The sequence below is a fragment of the Triturus cristatus genome, chromosome 7, assembly GCF_964204655.1.
Source record: "Triturus cristatus chromosome 7, aTriCri1.1, whole genome shotgun sequence".
Lineage (NCBI taxonomy): Eukaryota > Metazoa > Chordata > Amphibia > Caudata > Salamandridae > Triturus > Triturus cristatus.
This window is the reverse complement of record NC_140590.1, coordinates 359,301,342-359,327,212: the sequence shown is the minus strand read 5'-3', so window position 1 is coordinate 359,327,212 and position 25,871 is coordinate 359,301,342. Positions and strand designations below refer to the sequence as shown.

Sequence of the window (25,871 nt, the reverse complement as noted above, 5' to 3'; positions counted from 1 at the left end):
TTAAAGCAGATCTACTGACAGAGAGAAAATGCTGCAAGGAAAGGAAACCTTCAGAGTTGCAGGTCATTGACATATTGGTGATTGGTCATGCTAGAGGTGAAGAGGAGCATCACAAAGGGAATGATTTTCAGGCTAAATAGGGTAGGGCAAGAAATGAAAATCCCTAAAGTACTCGCTGGAGGTGAGGGGTAGTTTAAAGTGTCTTCCCTAGTTTAATCTGTTGAGAGTGGCAACTGTAGGAGGAGGTAAATCATCTCTAAACAGTACCCTCAATGCAATACAATCCTGTAGAATATTCAGTAGAACTTTATGCCTGAGTATGTTAAAAGCAGTCAGGAGTCACAATTGTCTGGGAAGTGTAAGACATGGTCTATATTATTTTAAGCAAGGCTGTCTCCGTGCTGTAGTCAGATCTAGACCCAGATTGTAAATTATCAAAGAAGTGATGCTATCTGATGACCGGTTGAGTGTGTTTTTTCTTGAATTGCATTCAAATCAATCTACCTGGCAAGTGTATCACACGATGTATGTATAGCCCCAGGTAGGAACACACTAGGACTATTTCCAAACTCTCTGTATACATACAAATACCTATTTGTTTGGGAGTGGGTTAGCATATTCATATTTAGCTTGTGTGCTGTTTGGGCTTCCAAGTGCCTCTCAATTAGCCTGCCGGTAACCTTGTAAGTCACTTTGGTCAGTAAGAACAACTGAAGGTCATGACCTGGAAGCTGTCCTGGAAAGGTTAATCTACCCAAACATGTGAAAACAGCGTGCTGCTTGGAGACTTGGATCAGTGTTGAAAAATCGCTTTTGGGAAGATGCTCCAAGCACTTTTTCTTACCCGCTTCCCGCAGGTGACAGAACCGGTACAGTAGAGAGGTAAGTGAGAATTTACTGCAGGGTTATTGTAATGAATGCTTACTCAGCCACACAAGACCTCTGGTAAATGTTACACATCTCCAGATGTTTAAAGACAGAACACAGATAATTCAATAAAACCCCATCAAACTATAACAAGGTTTGGGAACACAACTTACCATCAAAGAAAACAAAAGGCTAGGGAAGAAACAAGACTTTTTACCTCTGATTATTTCACGTTGCAAAGGGAGGAACTGGTCAGCTGTTGTGTGCTTCGACATACAGACCTAACTAAAAGTGGGCACGGTGGGAAGACAAAAGCTAAGGGGCACTTTTTCATGTTAAACAACCAGCAGCTCTGAAGTCTTACTGTACAATATAGCTCATTTTTTCACAGAGACAAGGACAAACAAAATTGTAAATGTGAATGACCTTTGAGCCCAAGTGATCAATATCCCACTCCAAAAAACAACTATTCCATTTAGATCAGAGTAACCAGTATTTCTTCTGCACTCCGACATCCCAAACTTGCTCCATAAACAATGAAGCATGCAACAAAAGTGGAGGGACTTGCCAACATCTTGTGAAATCTGCCATGCCCTAACAGACTAGCCAATACAAGATAATGAATCTACACCTCCCATCCTCCCCACAACCTCTCAGTAGAGTGTTAAACTGGGACAGAAGTATTGGTGAATACCAGGAGAGTTCCAGTAGAACTGGAACCTCACTGGTATTGTGCTAGAAGTGCAGTGAATACTTAACCCAAAGAGATCTGCAGCAGGTGAGAGGAAAATAACCAGTGACGGTAAATCAATCCTGAAAGAAAACAGCTTGTATGATCTATAGTTTTAAGGTAACAGCAGAATGGGCCACTGCTTTAAGGCTCGGTGCCAACATGGCAATGCATAGTTTCATGGTGAGCCAGACACTTTCACAGCGTCGTTCATAGACAGTCCTGATTCTAGATTGGGAGAGAAATTGTGAAAGCAATTACAGTTGCTTAACGGCAATTGAGCAACAGCTAAAATAAAACAAGCATTGGAATAGCCAACAGGTCTCGCCTTTGGGACCTTATAAGTGTTTAAACAGACTATTGGATTTGCCAATTTCTTTAAGCTATGTCGTAGTCAATTGTGGTTGCTGTGCAGCATGTTGAAAAGCTATAATAAAAAAGTGTTAAGCACTTTTGTTACCTCATTTACATAACCAAGAAGACATTATGTACAACTGAGATCTTGTAAGCTCTAAAAGACAGCTGTGATGAACAGGAATGAAAGATCAATCTCTGCGTAGGAGTAATGAGGTGAGAGTTGAAGAGAAACTAACTATGGACCTTTTTTACTCCGTTTCTTTAGGAATATGGAGAATGTACTAGCCTGAGGCATACTGTCAGCAAAACACAAGTGGATATCTGTAATAAATGAGAGGTACAAGTCTTAAGGTGTTTGGCTGATGCAAACCAAAAACTCACACAAGCAGAGTTTATTATTGATGAAGTCTGTGCTAAACACAGGATGCCAAACGATTATCTGTGTGAAATCCCTAGGACTGATCCGCCAGGTCAGTTCAATGCACAAATACATTTTGAGAACATAAATGAGGGAGGACGTGGAAGGCCATCTGGTGTGAGTAGAGCAAGCAGAGTACAGTGAAGTAGAAGACCGGAGTACACACTATACACAGCTAAGACAGCTGCTGCACACTATGACAGCCATCACAGTACTGACAGCATCAGTAGCACTTCGTCCCTTGTCTGCAAGACTGCACATTAAATGCTGTGCCCAATAGCGGCCATGTTCTCAGGCAAAACACCACTAGGTTAGGAACATGATTTGGCAATAAAAGCTTTGACTTAATATTATGGGTTTAAATATAGACCAGAGGCAGATACCATAGAAATATGTGGTACAAATACAAGGGAGCAGATTGAATCAATACGCAAAAATCATAGATCAATAGGGCAAAACCTTTAGTTAAAAAGCATAACCATACCTCAGCAGTCATCACCCATGCCATAACAAAACCTCCTATATAGACTCACCACCGTCCCAACCAAACACCCTGTACTGTGTAGCTTGATTTCCATGTTGGTAAACAGTTCAGTGCCAACACAGGGGTATAAAGCTCTATACAAATGCTAGAATGCTACAAGTGAGCAAAGGCTGTAATTGGAACACTTGAGAAGCAACATCCCTGCCACCTATATATTTATGGTCAAAGTTAGGAGTGTTTAAAGTGACCAGCATGCAGGTCTCAATGAATGTCAGCTTCAAATACGGATAGCGGCAAAGTGTGGGCGACATCTCTGCAATGTTGTCAGTCAGAAAGACGAAACCAACTGCCAATGAATCAGCCAGGCTAGACTGGGACCAGCCGTAATGTGGTAGGGGCTAGGTTTTTTTCCCCTGGATGGCAGGCAGGGCCCACCATAATTTCATCTTCCAATACTACAAAAGGCAGATTCCAGGCTACATTCTCACAATGGGAAGGGGGAGCGCAACCGAACCAATTGCCTTGGATTCATCAAGGCTAACGAGAGCCATTGCGACCAATCTTAATGTGATAGGGTATGATGCCACCGCCTTGCATAACTTTATCCTTAATCCTAAAAAAAAGTCAGATTGCAGCTCCTATCTCTACAAGGTGAAGGGTCGACAGGATGGGACCAAGCCCCCAAAAATCACAAAGACTATCCCAAGACATGACAACCTGCCTTAAAGTAGTCAAGGGGTGTCTAGTTAACCTGCACTGTGCCTGTGCGGCCTAACGTTTGTTCTGTTTAAAGCTGATTTACTTGGTAAACCTTTAATGCTGGAAAAGTTTAATATTCAATTCAGATTGCACAAATATAGCTGTGCAGCATAATTTTACACTGGCATTCCCCTTTATCAAACAAACAGTAAAGCTGATTTTACAAGAAGCTTTGTTTGGCGCTAAAACACAAATTAACTTGGGCAAACTTACCACGTAATTTGTCTATTTCCATCACCAGTTATTCACTCTGTAGCTTTCTTTTCTTGTGAACATACCATAGATACTTGTTCTTTGGACTAAAGGAAGAGTTGTCGCGCTAAGTGCAAAGTGCTCGGGCCTTGCAGGGTGGGGCGGGGGGCCTTCACGAGGATTGTTAAAGGGGCACTGTGCCTTCTAATGTCAAAAAAGATTAATTAACTGCATGTCCCGTAACTAATGCAAGCCCGCTTGACGCTTAATAATGTAAGTCTCGGAGGACAAGCAGCAGGAGGAGAGGAGGCTTCGGTCTCTGGGGGAGCACTTGCTCACAAGCAGGGTCAGTTTCAGGGACTCATGCGCATCATGAAACAGCAGAGGGCGGATGTTAGGTACAGCTAAAAACTACCAAATAATAATGTCAGAAACAAGATTCACAGGCTTGTGTTTAATTGCGCTTCCACTGCCTGTGAAGTGAGTGAACACCAGGGGCTTTCCAGCTATGTAGCATGTCTGCAGCGTGTGTTTTAAAATAAATGTTTTAACTCTCGTTGCCAAGCTAGGTTCCCGGACGAAGTGCTCACGTTTTCTGTCTAAAAGCGGCTCCCCCATTCAATCGGCTGCTTTGGGCTGTGGACTAAAGGAAGAGTTGCCGCGCTAAGTGCAAAGTGCTCGGGCCTTGCACAGGGGGCTTAACGAGGATTGTTAAAGGGGAACTGTGCCTTCTACTGCAAAGAAAGATTAACAAGCACACGGCCGCACGGCCCGTGAAAGTGATTGCGATCGCAATCAGCGCGTCGAGTGAAGTGATCGGAGGTGAGGGAGGGGAGAGAAGCGGCTGCGCGCGTGCAGGCTCGTGTGCACGCAAGCTTGAGGCCACCAAAATCATGTGGCAGCACTTCGAAAACCCACACACAAAATGTCTAGCAGAGGCAGCGCATGCGCTGGCTCAGGGAGACCTAAAAAAAGTAACAGGACACTCACAATTGGCATCAGATAACAGCAAGAGTTTATTAAAGTTATTTTGTGGCAACATGCAAGGTCCTAGAGAGGCACTTGATCATAAATTACATAGTCAACGATCTGGAAAGGAAAAAGGGCCCTTCAAAGAACAAAGTCCTGGTTTAACATTTCTATAAAACACTAGGTAACTTCTCACACAACTTTCCGAGCTACCACCAACAAGGAAGACTCCCCCTGTAACCACCAATGTACAAATGTGCAAACTCCTTCATGAAGGTAAAATTATAACTCAACATACGTGAATATGCCTAGTTTTTATATTTTACATATTTTTAAAAATTGTGATAGCTGTTCTTATACGCACTTAATTGTGTCAAATAAGGGAACAGAAACAGATATATTGTACTTAAACCCACTGTAGGTCGCACCACTCTATCCAGTCTACAAAGACAGTAATTGTATAAATGTCCATCCAATACTGTGTATTGTTCCAAATAAATTCCTCTTTATTCTTCTTTACATTTTCACAGTTCATAGGCAGCCAACGCGTTTCGTTCTTATACAAAGAACTTCGTCAGGGCTACAATCAAGGCTTTGCTGGTCCCATTGTACTTTCACCGTAATCCTATTAAAAGGCTACTGTGCCCGCGACTGGATATATTGAAGTGGCCAGCAACGTTTGCGCCCAGGTGCTTCTGAAGAGGTGGAGAAGTGTGGCTCAATGGTGGAGAAGTGTGGCTCAATGGTTAGAGCGGCAGACCCTGATGCAGAGGTCTGGCCCGGGACCAGGGTTCAATTCCCCGCCTCGGCGGGTCTTGGGGTCAAAAATTCCACAGACCTGACAATTTTCGCATCGGTGCCTATTCCAATCATGGAGTCCCACTCTGCAACTCTGGGCAATAGCTTGCTTAATCTCCACAACGGCCCCCACAACGCTAAGGATGCCTGGCCTCCACCTTGGGGGTGCCCAGGAGTGGACACCTCACAGGGAAAGCCAGGATGGGTTCCACAGCGGTATTCGTACAAGCGCCTTGAGACCCTTGCGGGTGAGTAGTGCGCTATACAAGTATCAATTTACAAGAGATATATTGTACGTTACTCAGGGTTTATCAATTTTAAGGATTAGCACGTGTCTTCTCGTTCCATTATCAACAGCTTGTCGCATAACTGCATTTGTTTCCGTTTTTAGGTTGAGCATGGGCAGCGCATGCGCTGCTCTGCAAGGCTTGCTGTATTAAGGTATGGAATAGAAGCTTCGCCTATTTCCCCCCCCCATCTTTTCAATAGGCTCCTGGTACTGTCCTTTCAAAATCGTTGCTTTTGATTGATAATAGGCTTAGTAGTCCCTCCTTGGTACCGCCTTGTCTACATTTGTAACCTTCCATAAGGACTGGACTTTTTACTTGTGTTGTCACACGGTCTGCTTTATCTAGTCTGTGAGCACTATTTTCTTCAATGATCTTCCGCTATTCCACCCACGATGTGCTTTCCTACAAAGGCAGCACGCCACCCGCTTTTATATTTTTAATAGTAATGGCTGCGGGTCCGCTGTAACTATAGCGGCCACGTTACAGAACCTTTGTTTATTTATTTTTTAATATTGGGTGAAAGCGCCCATACCGCGCTTTCACTTTAATGTTAGCTGCGCTCCTTTGTGTGGAAACTTCTCACCATAACCTGAATATGGAAAGCAGCATCTAATGAAAGTGGCGCGCCCACAATTAAAATGTCTTGTATTTGTTATTTATAATCCTAATAGCTCAAAATCTCGCAATGTCAGTTATACATGTGTTAGTTTTAAAGAAACAGATAAATAAAAGTAATTGGCATTTACAATGCCAATAGCTTAAACTCTCCAAAATGCGAGACCTATTGCATTGAAAATGCTTGCTGGCCATAGTTTTCTTTCCAACCCTGTCCAAAGTTAAAATGTCTTAAAGTAAAGGCCACAGTGTTACTACTCTGGCACAAACGACCTGAAACGATCTCTCCACTAATCTGCAGCTCACTATCTAAACAAATAGGGATGATGAAACGGTGGCATGGGTTTTGAAACTAATGACATTAAAAATCAAATAAACTGCGGTTTTCTATTCTATATGTTTTATTTGCACACAGCATTCCACGCACCTCTGATATTTCATGGTCACACTGGGCTCAAAAGTTACAATATGGCTTCATAATGTCACAACCCAAAGGACGTCTTAAGGTCACAAATATCAAACATCCAGTGACAGTTCTGCCATGCCAAGCCATTTGCCTATATTCTATATTGCTTTGTATGGGCACTTATCTTAACGCCTGAATGTGTCACTTCAGCATTTCTCTTCGGCATGACAAATTCCTGTAACAGAGGTTTTCGGTGTGTCTTTATGCAAATTCAGTGCCCATGTGCCGGACTCTTTCCGCATGAAAATAGCACCTTAGCCCCTATCAGCAATGCCCTGGAAGGGTTCAGAAATATCAGCCTGGCCCCATTCTTCAACCAATTGTGCTGGGGTTCAGGTGCCTCGCTCCTTTTCAATGCTTCTGGTACCAATTTTGGTGCAGGCAATCCTCGTTGCGTATCTGGTTAACGTCTGCCAGCAGCCTCCTGACATTTCTAGCCGAGTGGCACCAGCTCACTTATTCCGCCCCTCTAACGCTCAGCAGCTATACATGCACCAAAAATAAATAAAGCGGCAGTCCCTTTGCTCACCACTCAATCAAATTCCTCCTTTCATAGCTACTCCTGAACCACACGATTTCTAAATCACTGTTTTCAATGCCAATTTATTGTCAAGAGCGTCACTAACACACCAACACATTGAATAATTCAAAAGCGTTCTGCTGAGCAAACAAATCAATTCCACTTGCACATCAGCACCCACTCTCTCAGCCAGACTACTGCCCCCCTTCACCCCCACAATAAAAAACACCGCCTCATAACAGAGAACATCAAAGTAGCAAGAGCAGTTACTCTACCCGCAACTAACAGAACCTGAAAAGAGGCAATTAACACACACCTGTAGTTAAGCTGCCCATAAAATGAGTCATTTTGCATGTTTCCTCATTCTGGTATGCAGCAGATAACCACCTACCACAATAATTCATGCAACTTACTCACATGCGCTTAAACTTACTAGACCAGGGTCAACAGTGGTTGGCCATCTTGGTGAATAGTAAATCTGCTTTAATGATAAACAACCCCCCCCCCCGCCCCTGCCCTTCCCCCTACAGACATGCACTCAAAGAATTGTCAACAATATGGACTATCAACTTTGTCCAATTGGTCATACTTCCAATTCAATTTGCAGCCTTGGCATCATATTCGTACAGATCTCTAATCTTTCATCTATAGCTACCAGCTTGATCTTGCAGTTCTCATGAATTTACTAGCTAATGAATCCTGCTGTAGTGCGACCCTCAAACAGTGTAGCCCAGTGGTTGGTCCAGGGACCCCTGGGGGCCAGACTGCGAAGAAAATTAAATAATACTTACAGAATAAAGTGTGTTTAGTGGGGGCTCCCAAATTCTAATAATGACTGAGTTGGGGGCATAAATCAAAAGATTAAGAACCAGTGTTGTAGCCCAAATGCTAGAGCCAGGACCCCTGTCCACCATAAAAAACGCAAACTAGCCAAAATATGTGGTTCAGGGGGGTGCTGCTACTGCTCGAACAGCCAGGTCTTGAGGGGTCTCCTGAAGGTGAGAAGGTCTTGGGTCAGTCAAAGGTGGGTGGGGAGGGAGTTCCAGGTCTTGGCGGCGAGGTAGGAGAAGGATCTGCTGCCTGTTGTTCTTCTGGTGCGTGGTACGGTGGCAAGGGCGAGGCTGGCTGAGCGGAGTTGGCGAATCGGGGCGTAGAACGAGAGGCGTTTGTTGAGGTATTCGGGTCCAGCGTTGTGGAGCGCTTTGTGTGCGTGGGTGAGGAGCTTGAACGTGATCCTCTTGTTGACGGGGAGCCAGTGCAGGTCTCTCAGGTGGACGGTGATGTGGCTGTGGCGGAGGATGTCCAGGATGAGGCGTGCGGAGGCATTCTGTATGCATTACAGTCTTTTCTGTAGCTTGGCCGTTGTCCCTGTATAGAGTGCGTTGCCATAGTCGAGCCGGCTTGTGACGATGGCTTGGGTGACAGTCCTTCTGGTTTCCGTGGGGATCCATTTGAAGATCTTTCGTAGCATGCGGAGGGTGTTGAAGCAGGAGGAGATGGCGTTGACTTGCTTGGTCATAGTGAGCGATGATCATCCCACAGTAGCATTTTAATTTCACATCTTTCTATTAGCTTTCAATGTGTCCTATTGCTTTCTGTGGAATGCATGAGGGGCTATTTTATATCAGAAAATCTGACTCATCATGCATTTAATTCTTTATCTCATTCACAGATAGTATACACAAAGAAACTGTTTGTTTTGCACTGATTAAGGAATTTATTTGCTTTTGTAATCGGCAGACTGGGAGAAATGAGTCTCTCCACACCACAAAGAAGTAAAAGCCCAGTTCTCCTTTTGCTCAGAGCACCATGAATGGCAACCAAGCTAGAATCATGGAAGATGCAGTTTTACTATAGAACCAACAGATGTCCTTTTAGGAGGAAACAATTTCCTGAAACTCAGAGTTGCAGTTTATAGCTAAGGGATGTTCTCACAGAAGAACATAATGCAGATGTAAATTTGCAGTTGAGCTATACAACCAATAGAGGTCCTCACATTGGCTCTACTGCCCTTCCTGGGCATCTACTTACACTTTGAACGAGAGAGTTATGCAAAAAGCACACAACATTGACATCTTGAGAAAATCCACACACTGATTTGCACCTTGGACCAAGTTGTCATTAAATAGTTGTAATAAACGAACAATTTCTGTAAGATCACATTTGCTATGAGCGGACTTTCACAATTAAACTTTTCCTTTCTTTTTAGTAAGTAGGATGTGCATCCCAATAGAGAATGGTAACTGTACTACTATTCCGGGATGACTCCAACATCCTGAAGTTTTGCACACAAAGAATATATGTAACAGAAACATCAGTGTATTAAAAATAAATTCAAGGTTTGCTAAATTTCTCTTGGTCCTCAGATGGTTACTAGAAGTTCCTCTCAAGCCGGACACAATTGCTTGTAGTGTCGATTGTAAAGCTGAGGGGTGTGGGTTCAACCTACCAATCTGCATATAAACTACATATAAATATACCAAAGCAGGGAAATAGTGATAAGTTAACATTATGATCTACAATAAATTACTTTAGTATTAAGGAAATAGTTGACGACACCCTACTACAGACAGAGACTCGTAGTCACTGGGGAGTCCAAGTGTCTAAGTAGATGAATTTGCAGGGAATTATTTGTCAATCACAAAGTTGTGGGGTGTGGCTTCAACTGAGAAACATACGCATACACTCACTCTAGACTTTTTTGTTTTTTTAAAGAATAAAGAAATATGCCAAATCTGATTGATGGTTATGAGCCAGCACTGCAACTTACAATAAATGTCTTGAGTGTTATGGATATAGTTAATGGTGTTCTGCTATACATAAGGTCGAACACTCTACATGGGCTAAAAGTGTCTAAAAGGTTTTATTATTCAGGAACTATTTTTAGGTGTAGGTAGGCATTTTGCACTATACCAACAACAGAGGTCACCACAGAAGTGTGCAATGGAGATAGTATAGTACGACTGCAGCTTTCCACCTCTAGAGGTCCTCAGGGAAGAGTACAGTGGTGATGAGATGGTAAGCTGCAGTTGTTCGATGATACCAGTAGTGATCACCACAGAACGTACAACGAAGATGAAAAGCTGAGGGGGTGTGGCTTCAAGCCAGAAATTTGCATGTACATTTGATCTATTCTACAGCATTGTACGTGTATGTTTTTTAAAGGATGAATAAATACATAAAAGGTGGTTTGTTATGATGTGTCAAGATTGCAACTTACAATAAATGGCTTGAATGTTATTGTAATAGGTAATGACACCATACATAGGGACCAACACTCACTGGGCAGTAAATGTGTCCAAAATGTTTTCTTCATAGGCAACCATTTTTTAGGTGTATGTATACATGCACAAGTGCAAAATGCCATCACTCAAAATGAAGGTATTGAATGGCTGAAGTGGGTTGATCCACTGGCCTATAATTTTTGCTTTGGTGGGAAGGGTCCCTATTTGATTGACATTTGAATAGACCAATAACAAAATTGTGTTGATTGAGAGCCTCTATATATCTATGTATTTTTGTAATTTTTGAGGAAGGAGAGCAGGAGGCTGGCACCACAACTAAAGATGTTGACGCCAAACTTAAAAAACAAATAGCGCCACAAATGTATTTTTTATTTTTATTTTCCGCTAGATCTTTCTCTGAGCACAACTAAATTGTATACGTTTGATAGAAATGTATGAATTTCCAGGAATAGGAATTCTCATTAAATTTGTGTTCTGGAAGCTCTTGCATTGCGGTTAGAAGCTCCCCCGAAAAATCCAAACCAAATCCCTGATTCCATAAACAATTAACCTCACATCGGTAACGTTACAGGAAAACTAGGGCTTTGAACTCTCTCCAGAAATGACACATATTCAGCAGTTTCTTTCTGGTGTCCTGTGTAACTATACAGCTCACCTTCAAACAAAAAGAAAGCATTTAAAAGGCACCAACAGGCAGCATGTCTGCTGTAGACCAAGTTCTCCCGGTTAGCAAAAAGATGCACTGCCCTTCAATAGGTATTTTCCAGACTCTTTGCACTCACTTTTTTCCTTTGTTTATCTCTAGCTCCTAGTACCACAAGTTTCAGTAAAAATTAGACATATTTTACTAGATTTGGGGAAAATATTGCCAGTCTACCTGCTGTACCTGGTCAAGCAAGCGGAGAAAATAGAAGAACTCTTTTCATTAACGGCATTAAAACAATGTCAGAAACAAGTAGATTTGAACCTAAAACCAAAAGACTACTGCTAAAGCAGGGATTCAATAACTAAGGAAACATATGTTTTCCCTCTAGGTGCTTCCATGCCCTTTAACCAGGCAGCAAGGATAAGACAAGATAAGATTACAACTATGCCAAGACTGGACAAGGCCAAGCAGGTATCTGTGAGAAATACACAATAGATTTATGATAATCTTAAAGACTTTGCTTGCCAGCTTCTATGCTCTTTGAAATGCTACTGCTTATCCCAAGATTAGCAGGAGGGTGGAAGGAAAAACAGATCCCTCCCGCTTTAGGAGGCTTGCCACATTAAAGTACTTAGTGAAACCGCCAACACCATTCCCTTCTCTGCCAACACAAGGAACAGACATGATCATGTTTATTATCACAAATGTAAAGACAGGTCTGACAACGAATGTGAGACTGTTGCAACAGAACCCAAGTGGTGTGGTTATAATGAGTGTTGCACCCCACAGAAAAGCCAACACCACTCCAAAATGTTGCTCCTATAAGTGCCCCATCTCCCTTCAGATCTCCTTTCAAAGACCGACTTGCCCATCAACCATACAATGGAGTTCATGCTTTCATCTAACCCCACTCTCTTTCAGCTGGAGGGGTAAGTACATTTTTCCCCCATCAGATCATAATCTGAAATTCCCAGCTACCAAAGATGCAGCACTGCTAAGCCTTCCACCAATTCCACATAGAAAAAAACACTTATGTCAACTACTTCCGCAGATGGCAGCTACCGCTTCCATCCCAGTTACACTTATCACTCACCTAACCTGTACCTTCTTGATTAGTATGCCTTAAAAGCCTTGATGACAAGCGATCAAATTCTATGTCAAATAAAGTACAGGCTAGTACACATAGGTGAAAAAAGGGAAGGAAAAAAAAAAAGTAGAAAAACTCGAAGGAAAGTAAAATTATCAGAAATATAAAAACGGACTTCTGGAGTAAGTAGGTGAATGCACTGCAAAGGTCATCTGATACTCTTATCTGCAGAGTGATTTTGGAAGGGGTTGCACTTACCTCCCATTGCCAGAATTTGTAACTGACCTAATTCTGGAAGCTGCTCATCAGCTCACTGGATTCGTTTTGGATCAAGAGAATATAGTCTCAAAATGTGAACAAATTTTAAAATGTGATGACATGATGATGAGCGTTCCCCGAACCAAAGCTAGCCTCAGAGGGTAGCTGAGATCTCAGAAGTCACCATCCCTAATCTTTTGAACATAAGCCTTTTGTTTCAAAGAAAGAGGAGTACTGAGAGATCCATCCCTTCATAGAGTATGCCAGTATTTAAAATATACTAACATAATATGTAAGACTTACTATGCAGTGTCACTTTCAAAGTAGAAATTGATCCGCACAATTTTCAAAATGAAACAATTCACCAATATGATGTACTAAGTAAACGTAATATTTTTTCATTAAAAAAGCAAATATTTATATAGGGCACCCACACTTTAAAGTGATGAAAATAATAGGATACCTGTTTCACTGGTGATGGGTATTCCAAGCACAAGGCACTTGATAGCCATTGCCCACTTCTCAGCTAAGGCTTGGTTATGGGCATACTCTGTGGCACCATCCACACAGAAGGTATGCACTGTCCGCTGCCGGGTGCGGCTGGAGCTCATGCCCACCTTTTTCTTCTTCAGTGGGTAGGAATAGACTGAGAAGTATGCAGTTGGGTCACTGGACGTTGTGCTCCGCAGGGTGTGACAGCCCACCATGTCGGTCAGGGGTACCACAGTCCGCTGGTCGTCCTCCGGCTTTGGAACCAGCCGTTGGATGTGGAGCTCCCTGGCGGTCAGGCTCAGGGCATATCGGGCCACTTTAGAGGGATGGCCCCCAAACTCTCCGTGAAGGAGAGCTTCGACCCCTACCTGGTAAGCTCCAGGCTCCGAAGTCATAGTTCTCCTTACAGCGGGTAGATTCTCCCTCATCGGTTGAAAATCTAAAAGAAAAGAGTAACATTGTATTTCAGGTTCATCTAAAGCTGTTATAATCACATATTTAATTACTGATTTAAAAACAAGACAAGCTTGAGTGAAAAATTCGGAAGAGACGATGAATCAAACCATATCAGGACAATGGAGAAAAATAATTCTAGGCGCACATTAAGAGGCATTACCAAGCACGAACAATATAGCTTACAATATAGAACAAAAACACTTTGCTTAAAATTCATTTTTTTCAGTGTGTTCCGTTTAACTGCACAAAACTAACCCGGAAAGCTCCATATAAACTTCAGAATGCACAGTAGGTCATCTGTGATGTCATGGCGATGTTTGGCAAGCACGTTGTAGCTTAGATCTGCAAGGGCTATGGAAAACTATGCACCCCAAAGCAGAGCTGAGGACACCACAAGCGATGCAGAGTAAAAATTATTAATTAGAGTTAAGGCGACAGACCGAATGCGACCCAGCAGAAGCACTTCAAAATCTGGAAAACTAAACAATATAGTGAAGGAAGGTTTTTTTTGTGGTTTTTTTTTAAAGCAAGTGGCAGTCCAAGTAGAGTAGGCATAGAAAAAACGAGTACAAGTACGATTATCTCCTTATAAAATGGCAAGCTTAAGCCTTCCCCGCAGCAGTACAACTTCATATTGGACTTCGAACGCCCTGCGCATGTAAGAAAAAAAAACAAGCAGTCTGCAAGAGGATTACTTCATAGTGTGTCATGCAAGGGTCAGCACTTCAGAAGAGGACTGTGGTTTAAAAAAATGCCGGCAAAGTCATAATACTGTAGGAGCTGCATTAATCATCAGACGCGGCTAGACTGCATACCATTCGCGACACTCATGGTTACCAGGAAATAGCTTCCGTTCCCCAAAAACAAAAAGGGGAAATGCTTTAATGGCTTTTATTCGAGGCTAGGCCAAGAGGAATCTGTGAAGCCACTAACTCTGTATTTTTCCATCGTTTGTAATCTAGTAATATTCTTGGATTAAAAGAACAATGCACATAACTGTATGCGAATAAAAGAAAGAAAACAAGATTTATTACGACTTTCTAGTACTAGCAAGCAGTCCGTTACTATATGTATCGCCGGCCTTCTTGAAACACAAAGGGCAAAAAAATATATATAAAATAACCATCACAATGCGAACATGTGGTACGGATGGCAATGGGCTTGTATGGGCACACCGTGAGACTTCACAGAATTTAAGAGCGAGTTGATGGTGGGAAGGCTAAATTGTCCATGGCCCAAAATCGCAGTACATTTCATAGGATAAATAGATCACTTGTTGGGAGGAGGTGTGAAGTAGTGATGATACATTTTATTAGCAACGGTCCAGAGGTGCTCGTCAAAGGGATGCTTACCACAAGAGGCACAAGTGGTTTCTTCTGGAGTTTCATTTAGACACAAAATAAAAATATCATCGTATGAGGAGACTCGTTAACTGGGTAATATTTGCGTCGAAGAAAGGGTTAAACGTTGAGCAGGCAGTGTTTAACACGTTTGTTATCATCCCAAATCTATTTGGTTTGTGAATTAGTGAATACATTTGTGAAATAAACTGTACAATTGGAGATGTAAGAGGAAACAGCTACAAAGGAGACAGTGAAGGTAACCATAAGGGCTTAGTTAAGGAAACAATACAGTCATGGCCAAAAGCACCTTTGAGTTAATGAATGGGCGAAGAGCTGGGTGGTATTCAAGGTCAGCAGTCTTTAGTGGACTTCATCACAATTGTGGCGACGAGGACGGTCTAGTCTACTGCTGGACCTCAACTATAGTTACAATGGCATTAAGTGAATGCAAATAAACTTTGAATTTGAATACAGGCCCTTTGCCTCAGACGCATTATTGGACTTTGTTAGAGGCCGCTCCTGGAGTGAGTACACTGTGAGGTAAAGGAGAAAGTAGTAAAGAAGACGGCCGATCATGTAATACTGGTGATATTTACAGCATGTACTGGATCAAAAGGTTCAAAGTTCTTAAAGTTTTGAAAAATGTTTATGGATGATATGCAAAGAGAATGGAAGGAGGTATATCAGGAATCTAACTCAATTATATGTTAACAAGGACATTGAACAAGGATCCTTGTTCCATTTTCCAAGGGTGTAGTATATGTTGATTTCTTGGGCACCATGAAAGTGGACAAGAAACATGAAAAAATGGTCAAGCAAATAAGGTGGTCGAAAAAGCATTCATTGAACTTATTGGTGTTGGAGCTGGTAGCTTCCATAAAGATTAAAACAAGGTTTATGGAGCTATTAGAAGTCGCAGGTCACGGAAGCAGATCGGATTATTTTAATAAAAGGAAATGTGTTGTAAGGATGGTAATGGGTGTCTCTAGTGAATGTGGAACATTTGCATTGTAAGAATACTTAAGAAATGCGTGTCTCAACCCCGACTGGAAACAGGCTAGTGGAATACGAGTCCCGCTTTCTTCGTCTCCGCATAGTGCCCTGCTTACCTGCTGCTAACTCCGGTCCAGGGGGACCGCAACGCTTGGTTTTGCTGTTCCTGTTTGCCTGCTCTGCATTGCCGTAACGGTCCGAGGGGACTGCAACACTCAGCCTGCTTTACGTGGCGCACGGCCACCAACGTCAGCGGGAAGCGCCAGGAGGTGCTTCAAAAGCGGCCGCAGGCTCCCCTGGGCCGCGCTCGGGCAAAGCCCGGGCCAAGGGCGGGCCTGTCTGCGCCCTGAGGAGGCTGGGTTGGGCCATCCCCCCTGACATTTGGTCATTCGCACGGTCATAAGCTGTAGTATGCAGGTATTATAGTGTACTCGTAATTTAAACAATAAGTATTTGTGTTCATTTTAGTGGTTCCGTGCAAGAACTAGAGTTTTATAGTTGTATCATGAGCAAACGGAATGGAGTTGTGGGAACTCTGGACTAGGGGTGGGCGGAATTTGCTAAAGTGACTTTTGCAAATTATCGCGAAAATGTTAAAAATCTCCGCAAACACGCGGAAATATCACGAAGATGCGGAAGTTTTTTTCCTGCCCGTTCGCGGTATTTTCTGTGTGGTCGCGGCTCGCCAACTTACCCATGCGGTTGCTCGCGGGCGCGGCCATCTTGTTTTCACTCTTCTCGCGGTGCATGATCGCGAGAAGAAAGACGTGATCGCGCGATCAATGACATTACTGCGGGCGCGAACTGTCGTGAGACAGAGCAAATGGCTACCAACAATCCAACATCTCGTGGAGAACGCGACCGGATTGGGAAAACTTATCGGCGAACGCGGGGATTCAGGTAAGGCGATCGCGCGCGCGCGAGAATGTATTATTTTACAGCGCGAGCAAGAAACAAATTATCGCTAAGCTGCGGAATGCGGAAATTTTGACATTTTCGCGCTCTCCGCAGAACGCGAAAATGTCAAATTATCGCAATTTCCGCGAGCAGAACGGAAATTTAGCCCAGGCCTACTCTGGGCGCCTTTTTAGTCAGGGCAGAGTCAATACTGACCAACGAAATTGAAATAACTGAACGGCGCCTCTCCTTGGATCCAGTTTCTATAAACCAGGGATTTAGCTCTGGAGTGAGTTGCCCTCATTACCTCCAGGCACAACTAGCCTCCCAAGCCACATGTAGTAAGCCTCCTAGTAAACGTCTCCCCACATGCAATCTTCTCATCCCTTTATATCAAGATATCGATCTTAAGAGAATAGAGCATTTAGCGGCCCGAGACCCCTATTACGGTTGGTGAGAATATGGACCACAGAGGAACTTGGCTGCTATAGGGAGGGGTTATGTCGTTGTGTTAGTGACTATGACCAAGGAAGTGTCACTAACCTCGGAAGGAAGCGGTCGGGAGCGATGGGGCGTAGCTGATCCCCCCCCTCTACCCTGAGGCGCAGACTCTCGCAGAGGGATTGATCCCCCCCCTCTACCCTGAGGCGCAGACTCACGCAGAGGGATGGAAACACTACTGCTTGAGAAAGCCCACCCTCCACGTATCACAGGCACTCCAGGCTAGATCCTTCACCCTGCCACCCCGGATACTTACACAAGAGTGTAGCAGCTGGCGCGGTACTGAGATCAAGGGAAGGGTTCTAGGAGCATGACGTAGTGTCCAAGGTGAGAAACAATCTTCTTCTCCTCTTGGTTTGGTCAGAGCTGGGGCGTTGCAAATATCACGAAGGCAAGATGACGGGCTGAGCAGGAGCGAAGACTCGTGAAAATAGCTTCAATGAGTGTGTATAACACTCGGTGTCAGGCAATATCAAGATGTACACTGTGTAGCAGTGTTGAGCGCGTTTCCTGGCATTGAAGAAAGTGTTACGCGCCAGGAGTAGGTGGGAGTGGGCAAACGGGAGTGCAGAGTTCCCAGAGGATAGGCTACTCACGCTTTCGAGGTTTCCGGAGCCTTATCGGGTGGCGAGTTATTGGCAACTCACTTCAGGAACTATTAGGCAGCAGAGTCCTCGATACTGCCTCAGGGCTGTAAATCTGCAAGGATGTCCGCAAAAAGGCTAAATGCTCCAGGGTCCGTCGTGAAGAGAGGTATCCAGCGGGGAATACCATCCGCGACTGAAGATTACATCCGGATTGTCAAGCCCCGATCCTCGGCAAAGAGGAGGGCTTTATCAGGATGTCGGCGGGACTGCCGTGCACCACTTCCGGGTCGCCGGCCGCAGGCTTGACGGGATTCGTAGTCCCGGTCTTTTGCGCCACCCGCGACCTCCCTTAACGCGCCAGCCATACCTTGCCGCGCGCTGGATGGAGGAGGCACTGGGGGAGTGGTGAGTGTAGCGCACTGCGCTCTGGCCATGTGCGGTGCAAATCGCGACAGAACCCCCTCGCAAGGACTACCGTCCCGGCGGTCGACCTGGCTTTCCAGGGTTCCGCTCGTGAAATTGCGCTACGAGAAGAGGGCAATGGAGATTACCTGCGGGTTCCCAAGTACGGTCTTCAACTCCGTAACCCTCCCAATCTATCAGGTACTGCACTCGCCCTCTGACTAACCGGGAGTCTAGTACTTTTCGGACAACGTACTCTGTGGCTCACTGGTTAGAGGCGGCAGACCCGTAAGCAGAGAATCGGCCAAGGACCAGGGTTCAATTCCCGACGCGGCAGCGTCGTGGACCAGGGTCAAAACGGACTCGATAATTCTCGCCTCGGTACCTACTCTAACCAGGAACACACTCGGCAACTCTGGGCATTAAGCTTGCCTCATCTCTACAACGGCACCCCACAGACGCCGGGGATGCCTGGTTTCACCTTGGAGATACCCAGAAAGGGACCATCTCACAGGGATAGCCAGGACGGGTTCCCCAGCGGTCTACAGCGCCGGGACGCCCCGTTGCTGGGGCAGCTGTGCGCTTTACAAGTCTACAACATTTACACATTTACACATTCCTGTCCCTCTATTTCAATAGGGGCTGGCCTAGGGGGAAGTCGCATGGAAGCAGGACAATTCTTCAACAGGGACACATGAAATACTGGATGTATATGCCAGGTTTGGGGCAGAGATAGTTTTAGGGCAACAGGGTTAATGATTTCGACCACTTTGTAGGGTCCTATGTATTTGGGCGAAAGTTTACCCCCCCCCCCCCCCTTTCAGATGTAGGTTTTTTGTGGCGAGCCATACCCAGTCCCCTACCTGATAGACAGGTTCAGGATTTCTTTTCTTGTCTGCGAAGCGTTTGTGGGTGTTTTGGGCCTTTAGCAGCTGTGTCTTGGCGTCTTTTAACACGATCCGAAGATGGGCATGATGTTCTTGAATCGTGGGATGTTTGGAAGTTACGGGCCAATCGAAGGGAAGCATATTCGGATGAAACCCCAACAGACAGAAGAATGGGGAACATCCTAAGGTGGAGTGCTCTGCGTTATTGTATGTGAATTCTGCTGCCCAAAGCAAGGGATACCAATCAGTGGAGTTTTGCAGTGTGAAGCAACGAAGGTATTGCTCCAAGGATTGGTTTAAACGTTTCGTCTTGCCGTCTGTTTGAGGGTGGTAGCTGGTGGATAATCAGGCGTCTATCTTCATGGCTGAGCAAAGCGCTGTCCAGAACCGAGAGGTGAACTGGGTACCACGGTCTGTGATGAGGACCCTGGCGTGCCATGGACACGCACCACGTGTTGCAGGAACGCGACCGCTAGCTCGGAAGACGTGGGAAGTCTTTTCAACGGTACAAAGTGGCCCATCTTTGTTAGATGGTCTATGATCACGAGAATGGTGTTATATCCTTCACAGGGGGGCATCTCGACTATAAAGTCCATGGAGACTGTATGCCAGGGGAGCGGAGGAATTGGAATGGGCCTTAAGAGGCCTGTGGGCTTGGAATGGCTTGCCTTGCTTTGCGCACACACCGCACAAGTACGAAGGTATTCTCGAGTGTCTTTACGCAGTGTGGGCCACCAGAAGGATCTTTCTATTGTTGCGATGGTTATGCTCTCCAAGATGTCCCCCGAGGGTGGAATCGTGGGCCCAGGCCAACACCTGTCTTTGGAGGGTAACCAAGGCAACATACAAGGTATGACGATGATAAGCCAGGTTTTCACTGGTGAGGCGATTTTCGGGGTCTTCGTCTAGCCACTGTTGGATGTCCAGGAGGGTCATGGCTGTCTTAACGTCTGCAAGAAAGGTAGGTGACATCAGCAGCGCTACGGTATTTCCAGAAAAGGCACTGTTGGGCAAGATGGAAGGCACGTCCGTTGTTTCGTCTATCAGCGACTCTGCTGTTTCATCTTTTCTTGATAGGGCGTCGGCTTTACCGTTCTGGAGCCCTGGTTTGTATCTAATTATAAAATCATAATCTGAAAAGAAAAGAGACCACCGCAGTTGTCGTGGTGTCAGTGCCTTGGCGGTTTTAAGGAATAGAAGGTTTCTGTGATACGTATAGATCTCCACGGTATGGTGAGCTCCCATGAGGTAATGCCTCCATTCTTCGCATGAGGTAATGCCTCCATTCTTCGCATGCCCTTTTTATCGCTAACAGTTCTTTGTCCGAGATCGAATAGTTCACCTCACTGGGGGAGAGTTTTTTAGAATAGAAGGCGACTGGGTGGATTTGTCCGGTGGTCGGATGCCGTTGAGACAACACCCCTCCCAAGGCATGTTGTGAGGCATCCGTTTCAAGGATGAAGGGCAAGAGAGGATCCGGGTGACGCAAGATGGGGGCGTGGGTAAATTGGTGCTTCAGTTCCTCAAAGGCTTAGTTCGCCTCGTCGTTCCACAGGAAGGGAACATTCTTTCGGAGGAGACGGGTTATGGGATGGATAATCTTTGAGAAATCTTTTATGAATCGCTGATAATAGTTGGCGAAGCCAAGGAAACTCTGCACGGATTTGACGCTGAAAGGCGCCCTCCATTGCGTTATTGCTGAGACCTTTTCTGAATCCATTTGGAAGCCTTGTGCGTTGATTACATAACCCAAGAAGGCGATTTCCTGTGCGTGAAAAGTGCATTTCTCTAGTTTGGCGTAGAGAGAATGTTTTTGCAAGCGTTCCAAGACTGTTCTTACATGGGTGATATGATCAAGGAGATTTGCGGAATAGATGAGAATGTCGTCGATGTAGACAATGCAGATGGAATCCAACAATCCACGCAACACCTCGTCCATAAAAAACTGGAACGCTGCGGGGGCATTGCACAATCCGAAGGGCATCACTTGGTACTCGAAGAGCCCATACCGGGGATGCCTGGTTTCACCTTGGAGATTCCCAGAAAGGGACCATCTCACAGGGATAGCCAGGACGGGTTCCCCAGCGGTCTACAGCGCCGGGACGCCCCGTTGCTGGGGCAGCTGTGCGCTTTACAAGTCTACAACAAGTCTACAACAACATACTTCGTTCGAAAAGCGGTCTTCCATTCATCCCCGGTTCGAACCCGTACCAAGTGATAAGCTCCTCGGAGGTCCAGTTTGGTATAGATCTGAGCCCCTTTTACTTGATCTAATAATACCGGAATCAAGGGTAGCGGGTATCTGTTTTTAATGGTGATTTTGTTGAGGGCTCTATAGTCTATACACGTCCTCAACTCGTCACAATCCTTCTTGGTGATGAAAAAGAGAGGGGACGAAGCGGGAGACGAGGAGTGTCGGATGAAGCCGGTCTCTAGGTTTTCGTCCAAGTATTTCTTTAGGTACTGGTTTTCGGGTTCAGTGAGGGCGACACCCTACTACAGGGTATGTCAGCACCAGGCATTAAATCAATACGACAATCGTATGGCCGATGTGGTGGTAGTTGGGTCGCCTTTTTTTAAAATCAAAGACCGACAAAAGGGGTAGGTATTCTTCCGGCAGCTGGGTTGCACAACACAGGTCTATGACTTCCGCTCCAGACGCGAGGAACACTGCTTGAGTCTGAATGGCTGGTTCCTGGAGTATGGATTGTTTTGTGCAATGGTGTCTGCAGAACTCGGAGGACAAAGATATAGTACGAAGCGCCCATTGTATCTCAGGGTCATGCAACGTCAGCCAGGGCCTACCCAGAATCAGGCGAAAATGAGGGGCGTCGATGAGATCAAAACTGATGGTCTCATAATGTTCCTCGGTGGTTTTCATAACCAGGGGACTGGTCTGGTATCGAACAGGTCCGGAAGTCAGGGCCTTCCCGTCTACTGCCCTTACCAGGGTAGGGGTAGTCTTCTGGACGCAGGGAACACCGATGTTCCTAGCGTATTGTTGATCGATGAAGTTACCTGTTGCTCCTGAATCGAGCAGAGCGGGCACTCGGATAGGAGAGTCAGAGGTTATCCAAAGTGTGACTTCAACGTTCAGATGGGCTACAGAGGGTTGAATAGTGTTCGCCAAAACAAAAGGGATCGTGTGTTTTTCAGAACCCAAGTCGGAGATCCCGTCCTGACTTGGGTTCAGTAGTTTTCCGCTTCTTGTTGAGTAACTGCTTGGGTCCTAAGACTGGATCCCCTCTCGGGGCCCTTAGTTCTGGCTCTGCATTCCCGTATGAAATGTCCCCCTTTTCCACAGTACAAGCAGAGTTTTTGTTGTCGTAGTTTCTCTTTTTCCTCTGCTGTCAGAGGACCACGGAGTCCTCCTATTTGCATCGGTTCTGCTCCGTCTGTCCCCTTGGAGCGGTCGTCGACAGTCGGTCGGGGACGTGGCAAGATCAGACGAGTTTCACCTCTGCTCTTATCCCCCTTCCTTTCTTGCAAACGATGATCTAGTTGCACGGTTAGTTCAATGAGTTCCTCACAAGTTTGCGGCAGCTGGACGACCTGAGAAAAAACGTCCTTCAATTCGCCCCGAAGACCTTGGTAGAATAATGAGGTACGTTTTTCTTGGGGCCAGGTTGTTTCCACTAGGAGTCGATTAAAGGTGGTTATGTATGTAAGGAGATCCTGGGACCCCTGCCGTAGTGTCATAAGTTCCCGATCCAGGGAAAGCATGTGGGTTTTTCTGTCAAATAGTTTTCGCAATTCCCCACAAAAGTCTTGGAAATTGTGGAGCACTGGATCGTTCCTTTCCATTAAGGGGATGGTCCAGTTGGAAGCATTGCCTCCCTTATAGGACATCATAAAGGAAGTCTTGGAAGCCTCTTCTTGGAACACAGCGGGTTTGCAAAGAAAATGGAGTCGACATTGGTGTAGAAAGGTTTCAAATTTTTTCAGATCCCCATAGAATCGTTGGGGGGGGCTAGTGGAATGCCAGGGTTCTGTATAACATGGACCGTAGGGATAAGCCCCGCAGCTGGCGAAGGGGTTGCTGGGGTTGAAAAGAAACCGGGTCCCTTGGGCCCTTCGCCTAGGGATGTAACGGGATCTGTCGTGGTGTTAGCGACTATGACCAAGGAAGTGTCACTAACCTTGGAAGGAAGCGGTCGGGAGCGATGGGGCGTAGCTGATCCCCCCTCTACCCTGAGGCGCAGACTCTCGCAGAGGGATGGAAACACTACTGCTTGAGAAAGCCCCCCGGGGAAAAGGGAAGTGGATAAAATAAGAAACGCTGCTCTGCCGTGGTGTGTCTCTGGTCCTGCGCTGGTAGTGGGTCAGGGTAATGGCCAAGGCACTCTCCCAAGGTAAACTATAGAGGGAACACAAGAAGCAGAGAGTAAGTACGCGCCTCCCACCCTCCACGTATCACAGGCACTCCAGGCTAGACCCTTCACCCTGCCACCCCGGATACTTACACGAGAGTGTAGCAGCTGGCGCGGTACTGAGATCAAGGGAAGGGTTCTAGGAGCATGACGTAGTGTCTAAGGTGGGAAACACTCTTCTTCTCCTCTTGGTTTGGTCAGAGCTGGGGCGTTGCAAATGTCACGAAGGCTCCCCACAAGATGACGGGCTGAGCGGGACCGAAGACTCGTGAAAATAGCTTCAATGCTAGGATGTCCGCAAAAAGGCTAAATGCTCCAGGGTCCGTCGTGAAGAGAGGTATCCCGCGGGGAATACCATCCGCGACTGAAGATTACATCCGGATTGTCAAGCCCGATCCTCGGCAAAGAGGAGGGCTTTATCAGGATGTCGGCGGAACTGCCATGGACCACTTCCGGGTCGCCGGCCGCAGGCTTGACGGGAGTCGTAGTCCTGGTCTTTTGCGCCACCCGCGACCTCCCTTAACGCGCCAGCCATACCTTGCCGCGCGCTGGATGGAGGAGGCACTGGGGGAGTGGTGAGCTGCGCTCTGGCCATGTGCGGTGCAAATCGCGACAGGTTAATTGAGCTTTCGGAGCTAGAAAGTTCTTGTAGTTTTCCTTGGTCTCAACATGTTGAGTCCTGGTTCGCCAAATTGGGTTTAGGTTTCATTCAGAGCAACCCCCAATATTTGACGGCACACTCCGAAAGGCATTTAAAGCTGATTTTGTGGGCATATGTGACCAACTCACTACATCAGAATCCTAGGTTAGGTAGGCTGTCTGCACAATTTTTACTCGATAAGGCCATTTCGCACTGTGAATCTTTGGATGATGTTCAACCCTCCAAATCAGAGTGTATATAACAAGGTGGACATTTGATAATAGTAGCTATGTTGACACTAACTATAAGTTGCGTAGTTTACATACCAAAGCAAATCTGTCTGCATTCACCACATTAGGAGTGAGACAAAGGATCTGTAGTAAGGGAATGTCTTTCACTTACAGCAGATAGGGAGCAATTAACATAAACATAACAGACAGGCACTAATGTGCGTCCGCCATCCACAAACGAGTTAGGTTTGATTTAGCATTCAAAAAAGGCAAATATTTACAACTGGTTATGTCAGACTCCTATTCTATGTGGAAATCAAGGAGGGCAGTTGGCAACAAGTTCCGGCGTCCCGCGAGCGCTGCTAAGTATTAAAAAATAATAATAAATAAACGGAGCGCGGTGAGCCTACATCGAGCGCTGCGCTCCAAATTAAAGTAAACCAGCACTGGAAAAAAAAAAAAAACAAGCCCGCGAATGGTGCGCGCGAGAGCGAGCACCAGGGCTCGATAATTTAAAACACATGTCGCCCTTGAGATGTGGGAGCTGCTGGTGCCCGCGCACGCGAGCAGCAGTGTGGGTTTCCAATTATCTCACCCGCGTCTGGGCACGATAATTGGAAACATATGCTGCTGCTGCGCGTAACCGCAAGCATTAGGCCGTGGGCGCGCACAAGGGTGGGACAAAAAGAGGCTTTGGCCAAGGGCGTGCTGTCTTTGTTAAAAAGACGCACGCAAAGGCCAATAGCCTGGGGCAAAACTACGATTTCTGAAACCCCTTACTTAAAGTCAAGCCGAGCAGTGCATGCGCGCTGCGCTAGGTTCAACCTAAAAAGGGTTCAAACCTGTTTCAACACCCACTATTGTCAGGTGGGTGAAATGGGTGTTGCAGGAAGCCGGTATTGATACTTTCTCTTTTGGAGCACACTCCACCAGAGGGGCCATGGCCTCAAAGGCTTTTTCCCTAGGAAGTCAGTTGGAGGATATCTTAAGGGTGGCAGATTGGTCTTCCGATTCTACATTCAAGACCTTCTACTTTAAGCCAGTCCCAGGAATAGCCTCGCTGGTGATTAAATCGGCTTTAAACTTGCATAATCTGAAGCCTCTGGTCCTGACATGGAATATAACATTTCCTAGCTATCATGAAGGAAAGTTCCAATTCTATTAAGAACACGGAGGCAAGGATTATCCCTCCCAAACCTTCATTGACAATCAATAACCCTCCCTACGGCTTCCGGACTGATGGATACAAGGAGGAGTAATTCTTTATGGATGCAGAATATTGTACTGCAATATTTGGGTTTATGGATGCGGATTATGTATCATTATGTTGTTTCAATTTCAAAGATAAAGCTTATATTTTACTTATAAGAAC

The 25,871-nt window shown here is 45.5% G+C and overlaps 1 protein-coding gene across 1 annotated transcript in view; it reads right to left on the bottom strand.

Annotated features, from left to right (window-relative positions):
• The window catches only part of SPHK2 (sphingosine kinase 2), a 199,214-nt gene that overhangs the window by 134,754 nt on the left and 38,589 nt on the right, over nt 1-25,871 (bottom strand). The window contains exon 2 of the mRNA XM_085616525.1: nt 13,165-13,632. Within this exon, the coding sequence (XP_085472651.1) occupies nt 13,165-13,621 (457 nt within the window). The 5' untranslated portion in view covers nt 13,622-13,632. The remainder of the gene's footprint in view (nt 1-13,164; nt 13,633-25,871) is intronic.